Here is an 11,152-nt window from a genome sequence, read left to right on the forward strand (position 1 = left end):
TTGAGGAAGGAGGAGTCAGAGCTCTGCAGGCCACTCAGGCATCACAAACCTTTATTGATACCCTGGGCGGGATCCTTCTTTATTTGGGGGCTGCTCAGTGCATTGTAGGATGATTAGCAGCATCCCTGGTTCCCACCCACTAGCTACCAGTATCACCACCACCCCCAGTCCTGACAATTAAAACTGTTTCCAGACTTTGTCTCTTGGAGGCAAACTTGCCCGGTTGAGAACCCTTGCAATGGGGGATTGGCAAAAGAGCACTGAACTTGAAGTCAAGAGAACGGGGTTCTAGCTTGGCTCTGTCACCGTGGAAATGGCCCTACTCCTCCACAGGCATCAGGTTCTTAATGTGTCAAGTAAAGGGGATGAAGTGAATGGTCCCATAAGCCCCTTCTAGAAGCCTGTAGTTGCACACCGTGGTTCCCTTCCCTCACCCAGGCCTTCAGTTAAAACTCTCGGGAGCATAACTTTCCAGAGGAAACCGACAGAAAAGCCTGGAAGCCGCAGCGAGCTCTTTGACCCCTTGGAGCTTCATATTTGCTCCTCATTAAAGGAGAGAAAGAAACAAAGGGAAAAAAGCATTCAAATCTTGGTACTAAGATTTCCTCCAAGCTGCAGTTATCAAGCAGACACGAATAGAAAAATCACAGAGACAATAACCGAACACCCATTTCTCTGTGTTAGGAGAGAAAACCAACTATTGGTTGGGGAAATCTCCCCAGCTCCGTTCAATTATGAATCCCGGCAGGAAGCCTGGAAAATCCCGGCTTCTCTGCAGCCAAGGGTTGGAGGAGGCGGAAGGCAGGCGCTGTGGGTTCTTGAAGAACTCACGGTGAGAGATGAGGGATGGCGGGTGGTGAGAGCGAAGCCAGGATCCTGCCTCCTGTCGAGGGCCAGGATGGGTGGGGAGGATGGGGGCCTCTGGGACCCTAGAGCTGTATCTGAGGTCTTCACAGCAGGCATCCCTGGCGATGGCAGCACTGTGTGGGAGGAGATGTGGTTCCAGGGCTTGGTTCATGGGCCACCCGCAGGTAGGAAGACTTTTTTTTATTGGAATGGAGAAGTCGCCACTTCTGGGAGCTGTTTCCATGCTGACTCCAAATGGTCTCATTTCCTGTTCCTCCTGGGAACTGTGTGAAGTCCATTGACACCCCACATTGTCCATCAGGAAACAGATGCTGTACGGCTAACTGGTCAACCCAGTGCTTGCTTTCCCAGGTGACTGACACCTCAAGAGGCTGGAACTCACAGGTCACACAGCTTCCACATGGTGCACGGGGACCGGCGATCAGCACCCCCATCCCCCGATGCAACGTCCCTTCTCCCCCATTGGCCCTGTAGCCTGTGCCCGTTTTTGTACCTTGTAAAAATGTTGCAGGCCTGCCCTGAGGAAGGAAGTATGACTTTGGAGCCTATGAGTGGGTTGGAATTTCCTTCCCCTGAGGAAGGTGTGGCTGGTTGGAGGTTAGGGTTCTCCTGGTTGCAGGCACTGAAATCAACTTCTTCTGGCCTGATCTCCGAAGAGGGCTTTATTGGTGTGGGGGGTCCCAAAGCATTGAAGGGTTTAACAGCCAAGACTGAGGGAGGGGAGAACCAGGAGCTTTGTAGCCAGCATCACAGACCACTGAGAATACCCCATTGGTGAACTCCCCAAAGTCCCTAGTCCCTGGGTCTCCTCTGATCCAAATCCATACTCCCAAGAGTGCATCTGATTGGTCAAGCTCAGGACAGATGTGGGCTAGGATCTCGGGGCGGGGGGGGGGGGGGACGCGGGACCACCTATGTGAGGGACCCATTCCCACAGGTACACCTCAGAGCCTCGATATGGGCTTAGCAGTGGGCAGATGGCCCACCCTTTCTCTCCCCATTTCCTGCCCCCTGAGTCACTGCCAAGCTGTCCAAGCACAGAATCCCTAGAGCCCAGGATCTAGAGCAGCGGTTCTCAACCTGTGGGTCGCGACCCCTTTGGCAGTCGAACGACCCTTTCACAGGGGTCGCCTAAGACCATCCTGCATATCAGATATTTACATTACGATTCATAACAGTAGCAACATTACAGTTATGAAGTAGCAACGAAAATAACTTTATGGTTGGGTCACAACATGAGGAACTGTATTTAAAGGGCCAGAAGGTTGAGAACCACTGATCTAGAGAGATGCCTCAGTTTACCAGACTAACTGATGTCCAGTTTCAGGTCTATAGAGGTAAGAGTTTGGGGCAGAAATAGAGTTGTCTCTGGGAAACCTACTGCCTGGGGAAGGGGCTTGAACCAGTGGTTCCGGACAGACCCCATCACCTAGTGGACATTGAACCAGAGCCCAGCCCATTGCAACAGGTGCCGCCTTCCTGGTGCTGATGACAAGGGTGGCTTCTCCCCCAAATCCTCCACCGGCCTTCCTCTGGGTTGTCCCATTTGGGGGAAACAGCCTACTGGACCTAGCTGTCACCTGGACTGCTAGAAATAGGAAGGGGCTTGGAGATGGAGCCCTCTGCCTGCTGCCTGGTCACAGACTAGAACTGAGGGAGGAGACTTGGGGTCCAGGTTGCTGTAGAATTCATCCTTCTCTGTCAGGTCTGAAATGCTGCAAGCTGAGGCCCAATGCTCCTCAGCATGGCTCTCTCCTTGTGAGTGACAGGGAGCGAGGGGGCGGCAGGCTGAGTCCAAGGTCCCGCTGGCCTCCTCACCCTGCACTCCTGGCAGCAGCGGCGACTGGGGCTGCCATGGCCCGTCTGACAGCTGCAGGAAGCTGCCGACTGAGCCAGAGTTTAAATGTGTTCCTCCTCACAAGGAGCTCCAATGTGAGGGGAACAAATGAAGAGAGAGCTTGTTAATCCTGGGGGAGTGCATCCTGCAATCTCCCGGCAGCTGGGCTCCTCTGAGACTAAAATAAGACGCCCAAGAGGCCCCAGGGTGGGGCCCTACCACCTAACAGGTCAAGTGACACCCCGCCAGGCTGGGAATAAAATCGCAGACGTGCAGAGCCCGAGAGGGACTAGAGCTCCTGGCATTAGCCATGAAGAGACTTTCCAGCTTAAGGAAAGCTCACGGTGGCACCTTGGAGCCGGTGGCATTAAATCCAGTCCTTTTGCAGGGCAATCCAGGCCACCTCCCTGACTGCAGCCCCACCTACATTTTCCAGCCTCAATCGCCACCCCCACACCTGCTATTTTCCTAACTCCCTAACGTGCCTCTGTGTCAGAACCATCAGACATCTAATACGACTTCCCCCCGGCTCTGGGAGCCCAGCCCCTTCCCAGAACTGCCCAGATGACCCATCCAACACTCAGGCCCAAGTCTTTGGAACTCTGTGAACCTGCCACCTCCCTGTAGCCTGTGCCAGTCACTGGCTGCCGTGTTCTAAGGAGATGTGTGCACTCACCTCCCTAAGGAGGCTGTAAGTTCTTGCTGGCAGGACCCATGTCTTTGGGCTCCTACAGCCTGGCGTCAATAAATGATTGCTGAATTAAAAGGAAGGATGGGCAAAGGGCTGAGTGGATGAACCGTGTTTACATCAAAACCCAAGCAAGATCCTATAAGGACAGTGAGGCACCTCAGTGACTCTCAGCAAGAAAAGAGCGTGTGTGACACCCTGGTTGTCGGTGCGGTCATTGCCCTGGGACACTTTAGTCAGAAAACAGGTCTGTTCAAAGGCATCTCCAAGAAACGAGGAGTTAAAAACTGTATTCTCACCGTGACATCATCATCAGGATTTATCCTTCTCAAAAACGCTTTGACCACCATGGGCCTCCCCTCAGCTCTGAAAGATGGTAAACTATTTCCCCACTTTCCAGGTGGGGAGAAGCTTTCCTGACCTCTGCCCTGCAGCTGAGGCCAGGTTCCTCAGTGGAGGCCTTGCTCTCAAAGCGCTGGACCCCTCTTGCAGGCTTCTTCCCTCCGTCATCATTGAATGACTAGAAGCAGCAAGCTCCAGAATGGCAGAGACCATGTCTGTCTTGGTTTTTTCTTGTATTATTGATTATGGCTGTAACTGAAACATGCCAAAACGTATAATGTCTTAAACGTAAAAGAAGTGGATTCCTTGTTCATGGAACAGTGGGTGGTCCTCTTCATAGCAGGTTCCTCCACAATGGGATTCAGGACCCAGGTCCTTTCCATCTTGTGGCTCCCCCATTCCCTGTGGCTGGTGGGAAGGGTGGGGGGGGGCGGCAAATGGAGTTGGTGGGGGCACATCAACTTCTCCAGAGCCTTATCCAGAAAGGGCTGCTCACACTCCATTTGCCAACCCAGTCACACAGCCACATCGAGCTATAAAGGAAGCTGAGAAACAGTGCAGCCCTGTGTCCAGTAAGAGAGGATGTGAGTTCTTAGCGAGCAGACGCTCTGCTGGATCCCCAGCATCTAGCTCCATAACAGGAGCTCAGTGAATATAAGTTGGGTGAAGGAACTGAAGGTCATAGTGGCTTAACAGGGTTTCAGCCGGGAAAGTCCAGCTGAGTCCAGGCCGCCTCTCCAAGCCTGGAGTTTCTTTATCCGACAGCCTGCCTAGCTGCAGCTGGAGAGGGGCCAGCCCTAGGAGGACGCCAGCGGATGCCAATTGATAAATCACAGCTATTAGGAGTGTTCTTTGGAGATAGCATGGAAGTCAATGAATTATGAGGGAGAGCTCTGAGGGGGGAATTACGGGGAGCAAGGAGCTCGAGGGTTGGGAGAAGCATGAAGCCTGGGTTGACAGCAACTTGGAGCACTGGCCTGGATACCTAGCTGGGCATCGGCTCCGAAACCTGTGTGATGAGCTGAATTGTGTCCCTTCAAATTCTTACATTGAATTTGCAGGGACACAATTGAAGTCTTACCCCAGAGCCTCCCAATGTGACCTTATCTGGAGTATGAGTATTTAAAGAGATAACTAAGCTAAAACGAGGTCATTAGGGTAGAGCCTAATCCAGTATGACTGGTGCCCTTATGAGAAAAGGCAATTTTGGAGATGGACAGACACACACAGGGAGAACGCCATTCAAAGATGAAGACCAAAATCAAGGTGATGGTCCCACAAGCCAATGAACGCCAATGATTGTCAGCAAACCCCGGACGCTGAGAGGCCTGGAACACATCCTTCCTCAGAGCCCTCGGAAGGAACCAACCCTGCCCACACCTTGAGCTTGGCCTGCTGGCCTCCAGAACGGCGAGACCAGGTATTTCTGTTAGGTAAGCCACCGGGTTTGTGGTACTTTGGTACGGCAGCCCTAGAAACGAATACTCCTGCCTCTTTACACTGGAATGAACTTGGCCAAGTCATTTCCATCCTGGCCTCTGGCCCCTCATCTGCAGGCACATCGAAGGACAAGAACTGGGTCTCCCCAAACCAGGCGCACCGATTGCCACTGCCTTTCTTCTTTTCACACCTTGCTGCTCCTTTCAGGAGTGGCCCCTGCCCACTCAGGGTCTTCCACCCTCGGGTGACTCCATGGAGACTGTACCATCAAAGCCCATCTGAGCCTGTCATGTGAGACCCTCGGCCCAGCTGCTGCACCCCATTGTTGCTCCCTACCCATGCCATACTGTCTGAGGTTATAGAACACAAGGCCGGCCTACCTGCACACCCTCTGCCCGAGCATCTCCATCTTCCAGTGACAGGTTAATTCAGCCTCAAACATCAGCCAATGCCCTTAGCCCAAGAGTTTTCCCACCAATAAAGCGTGTCGGGCACCCACATTCCCCCATCATGCTCCAACCAATCAGAACTACATGTAGCTCAGAGAGCACACTATGTCCTGCCTCCAGGGTAGGAGGGGTAGGGGCACACACTCTGAATTCGGGTGGCCTAGGTTCAAGTCCTGGCTAGGGCACCTAGTAGCAAATAGTGTAGGGCTGTGATGAAGGTGACGGGAGTTAATGTCAGATGCTTAAAAGTAGTGCCTGGCACATAATAGGTGCTAAGTAAATCCTCGCCATCATTCTTTTTGTGAGATAACACTCTCCCCCCAAGTCCTCACCCACCAACCTGGCCAAAACCCTGCCACCCCTCAGTTCTCCACCTCCTCCATGAATGCCTGGGTCCTTTCTGGGGACATACAGCCCTCCAGTCCTGCTAGTCCGTTCCCACAGGAGGTTAGGGCCAGGACAGGGGCCAGGCTCACAGATAAGCAGCTCTGGGAAAACACCGGAGGGGAAGTCATCCTGGCAAGTGATTGGCACCGGGAAGGGGAGCTCCTCCCAGGTGCCCCACTTTGAGATAAGGACGTGGTCCATTTGGCCCTTGGACCAGGGCCGTGACCGGCATGCAATGACCCAATGTACAGTAGGACACAGCCACTTTAAATGATTACAAAGTTCAAATTGATAGCCATTTAGAAAAATATGTTGTTTTCCAACACAGATGATTCGCATGAAGCTGGTGAAATGTCTGGCCCCATGTGGTTCTCATTCTTCCTCCTCCTCCCGTCTGAGCAGCCCTAATCAGCTGCTGGGCCTCTTCTGGGACTTTCCACTCCTCCAATTGACCGGGAGGATGGAAATGGTGAGGATATTTTGAAATCCCACAGGGGTATCTGTTTGCAGATGTGGGCCCACACCTGAGGCCTGAACCTCAGCTTTGAGCTCAGCCACAATTTGGGATAGGAGCCCCGGACCTAAAACACCTCCAACCCCTTCCCCTGCCTGCCTGCTCTTACCACCACCCGAAAAAAGCCTGACAGTCACTTATTTCATCTTTCTGTCTTACCAGTCCCCCCAGAACGGGGGCTTAGGGTGATGCCTACCTCAGACCTGTAGCTCCAGCGCCCGGCACAGTAATGTGCTCAGTACAGTGTTGTGGGAAGGACGGTGCAGGAAAGCCTCACTCAGCGCCCTCTTCTCCTGGCCCCTTTGGCTGTGTATTCACATCCTGTCCTGGAGCCGGAAGGGGCGTTCCTTCTCCAACAGCCCCGCCCATCCCCAGCTGCCTCTACCGAGGCCTGGAGACACCATTGGAGAGCATTTGAAAGTCCTGGTCAGTCCTGGGGAGAAAGACCATCGGCCCAAGGGTTTCCTGAAAAGGCAGCGTCAGGAGGAAGCGATGAGATTTCGAGGAGCAGGACTCCAGGGGCCACACTCTGCCACGTGCACCCAGGTGTCCCCTGAGCCGAGTCTTTAAAGTGGGCGAAGCCTTTCCTTTGCAGCGTCAGGGAGATTGTCTGATCGTCCACAGCTGGGCCTCTGCAGCGAAGGTAGTGAAGTCAGGTTCTTCAACATCTCTAAGCCGCTGTCTTCCGGCTTCAAAAGAGCCTTATTACAAAGATGAAATGGGCTGATGCATCGAATATGCTCAGTGCATGAGCTTTCGTCGTAGCCTGGACAGGGCTTGCATGCAGGCGGTGTTTATTGGGGGGGTCCTCCTAGGGACGGGCACGGGGGAGGGCTGGGAGGAGTGGAACTGAAAGAGAGGGAGCACCAGTGCAGGAGTGACCCTGAGTTGATCATCCCTTGACTCGGTACTGCTGGACCTGCCTCCCTTACGCAGGTGGAGTGGATCTAAGCCTGGAGGACGGGAACATTTATCCACCAGCTCCCATCCTCCTGCTCAAAGCTAATCCCTCGAGCTTTTAGCGTCCACACAGGTGCAAGGCAGCTCCCCTGGGCCATCCACCCAGAGCCATGGGGCAAAAAGCAAGAAATAACTGAATCATGGCTCCGGTGCTGCGAGGGCGGAGCTGGTGGCTACATCAGTGAAGGCTGGAGTAAAAGGGGGGCAGAGAGGCATGAGGCGCGGCTCAGGGTGTCCGTTCGCTCTCAGTAGGTGTCCGCAGCTGCCGCTTAGAGCAAGTGAGGAGCACGTGAACTCGTGCTTGTGAAAAGCAGTAAAGGGTGATGCAGATGATCACCATTATTCAGTCTCCCTCTAGCATTCTTTTCTCCACGGTTCCCTTCGTCACAACAAACCTCTGAGGTGGCCCATTGTGGGGGCACCCTGGGATGACTCACGGAGTGACCAACTCATCCCCGTTTGCCTGGGACTTTCCTGGTTTTACCTATGTCCTTGTTCCCTGAGGCCTGGTCATCCTAGCTCAGGGCATGTAAATAAGGGCATGACCTCAAGACATGACCAGCCCAGCCCAGAGGCTCACATGTTGCCAGCACACCCTCCCGGCACCACGGTTCACATTCCATTCACCTGCTTCCACGTCCAGGTGGATCTGTGCTCATTTCAGACACACCGCCACCCTTTCCCTCAGAATCAAAGATTCGGTTTCCTTTCCTAAAGCCATATTGGTTCATTTTCATACATCGTAGAAGACTCCAAAAATACAGAAAAAAAAATCTAAAGAGGAGAATTTTAATTCGCTCATAACCCTATCACCCAGAAACGAAACACTGCACACACTTTAAGATATTTCTTTTCAGATGTTTCCTTTGAAAAAGGTGGTTCATGATGTAGGTGTACATTCCTACACTCTTAGGGCAGGGAGATCTCCCTCTGGCCCAGTTCCTGAGTTTGGGGTGTTGTTGTTTTTTTAATATTTCTTATTGATTTTTAGAGAGAGAGGAAGGGAGACGGGGAGAGACAGGAACATTGATGTGAGAGCGAACATCAGTGGGCTGCCTCCTGTAGAGATGAGGTTAGCAAAATGCATTGGAAGAGATTTGGAACAGTCGTGTGTATACCCAGGCTAATGTTTCAAAACCTTAGTTTTATTTTCAGATTGAATGTATAAATATATGGTTTCCTCATGTCTGTCAAAGCGTATTTTCCTTTTAGCATTACCAGTGTTGGAGCAAGATTTATTCCACTGGTCCCTACACTATTAGTTTCCTTCTAGGATTTTCAGCAACTTTTGGATTAATATCAACTTATGGTTCTTTGGGTTAATATCCAAGATTGAAAGCACTCATACAACTCAACAAAAGGAAGACAAAATCCAATTGAAAAATGGGCAGAAGACCTGAATAGGCATTTCTCCAAAGAGGACATACAAATGGCCAAGAGATAAATGAAAAAATGCTCAAAGTCACTGATCATCAGAGAGATGCAATTAAAACCACAATGAGGAATCACCTCACACTGATCAGAATGGCTATCATCAAAAAAATCACCAAACGACAAGTGCTGGCGAGGATGTCGGGGAAAAGGGAACCCTAGTGCACTTCTGGTGGAATGCAGACCGGTGTAGCCACTATGGAAAACAGTACAGAGTTTCCTCAAAAAATTAAAAATGGAACTTCCATTTGACTCAGCAATCCTACTTCTGGGAATATATCCTAAAAATCCTGAAACACCAATCAGAAATGATATTTGCACCCCTATGTTCATAGCAGCACAATTTACAATAGCTAAGATTTGACAACAGCCCAAGTGGCCATCAGTAGGTGTATGGACACAAATGTTGTGGGACACTGACACAATGAGACAGTGGTTCTCAACCTTCCTAATGCCGCGACCCTTTAATACAGTTCCTCATGTTGTGGTGACCCCCAATTTCATTGTTAATATGAACATAATTAAATACAAATTGAACATAATTAAAGCATAGTGATTAATCACAGAAACAATATGTAATTATATATGTGTTTTCCGATGGTCTTAGGCAACCCCTGTGAAAGGGTCGTTCGACCCCCGAAGGGGTCGCGACCCACAGGTTGAGAACCGCTGCAATGGGATATTATGCAGCTAAAAAAAGGGGTCTCTTACCTTTGGGACAGTGTGGATGGACCTAGAGAATATTATGCTAAGTGAAATAAGCCCGTCTGAGAAAGACAAATATCACATGATTTCACTTATTTGTGGCATCTAATGAACAAAATGAATTGACCAACAAAATAAGACCCAAGCCCATGGAACAGACTGACATACCTTGATGTGGGGTTGGGAGCATGAGAAGAGATAAACCAAAAAACTTACATACTTACATGCATGGCCCGTGGGCAATAAGGTGGTGAAGACCTGGGATGGGTGGATAGGGGCTGGGAGGATGGGAGTAAAGGGGGTGTAAACGGAAGACATCTGTAATATGATCAACAATAAAAAATACACATAAATAAGCAATAAACAGGTTTTCTTAAAAGTAAGACCTATAGGTATTGACCTGGAGCAATGTTTGTACATATTGTTCAATGAAAAAAGCAGGTGTTAGAGTATAATTCCATTTTAAAAAGAAGGGTATAGGCATTCTCGAAACCCGTTCATCAGACCCTTATAAACCGAAACATGCAACTCTCGTATGAGCCAGCATTTGCACTCCTGGGCATTTATCCCAGAGAAATGAAAACCGAGATTCCTCCCAAAACCTGTACCTGAAGGTTTATAGCAGCGTTATTAGAAATAGCTGGAGTCCCGGCCAGTGTTGCTCAGTTGATTGGAGCATCGTCCCGTGCACTGGAAGGCCATGGGTTCAAACCCCGGGCAAGGCACATGCCCAGGTTGTAGGTTCGATCCCCAGCCAGGCCAGTGCGGGCGGCCCGCAGGGCCTGGAAAAGGCTTGCTCTGGGTCGGGGGTATGGGAGCCAGGAAGGAGAGGAGGGTGTGGCTGGCTTCCGCGTTCCCCACCCCGGCCATCCTGACCCAGCCTGCCCTGGTGCTCTCGCCTCTTGATCACAAACACTTGTGATTCTCTGCCAGCTCGCTCGCTCGCTCACGAAAGAGTAAGGACCCGCCGAGCAGAGGGTGTGTGATTTCTGGGTCCACTAGCAGCAAACCTGCTTGGAGGCATCACCAGGGGCCAAGAAACATCTAAGTGCCTTTTATATATTATCTTGTGCCAAATCCTTAGGCAATAAGGCCTGTGGTTATCTCTGTTCTACCGAGGAGGAGACTGAGGCAGGTGGTAAGTTGTGTGTGTTTGACTTAGCATTGAGAACACGGTCAAAGTGCATAGCACTCAAGGCACCACCTGAGACCCTCCTCTGTCCCTCACCACCTCTCACCACCCCTCCCCAAGCCCGCCCACCCACCAGTGGCCCCCGAGGCCTGAGTCCCGTGGGCCTGCAGGAAGCAGGGACCTTACCCAGCATCCTAGCTCTCCGGAGGCAGCAGACGGCGGGGGAAGCTCGGGGAAGCAGCCAGGAGGCCGGCTAATGGGTAAAGGATGGGAGAGCAGTGTGCCATGCCTATCAGCGGCTGCTCCTGGTTAAACGTGCCGAGAGACGGACGCTGGCCTGACGCAGGCCCGGCATCCCACTCTGTGAGGTCAGGCTGAGCTGCGGGGCCAGCAGGGCGCT

At 51.6% G+C, this 11,152-nt stretch overlaps 1 protein-coding gene across 1 annotated transcript in view; it reads left to right on the top strand.

Moving 5' to 3' along the window:
* Positions 1-898: 898 nt before the first annotated feature.
* Positions 899-11,152, top strand: part of CACNG4 (calcium voltage-gated channel auxiliary subunit gamma 4) — an 18,542-nt gene continuing 8,288 nt past the window's right edge. The window contains exon 1 of the mRNA XM_023756980.1: positions 899-1,031. Coding sequence (XP_023612748.1) covers positions 899-1,031 — 133 coding nt within the window. The remainder of the gene's footprint in view (positions 1,032-11,152) is intronic.

This window comes from Myotis lucifugus, unplaced genomic scaffold (genome assembly GCF_000147115.1).
Source record: "Myotis lucifugus unplaced genomic scaffold, Myoluc2.0 scaffold_100, whole genome shotgun sequence".
NCBI classification, from domain to species: domain Eukaryota; kingdom Metazoa; phylum Chordata; class Mammalia; order Chiroptera; family Vespertilionidae; genus Myotis; species Myotis lucifugus.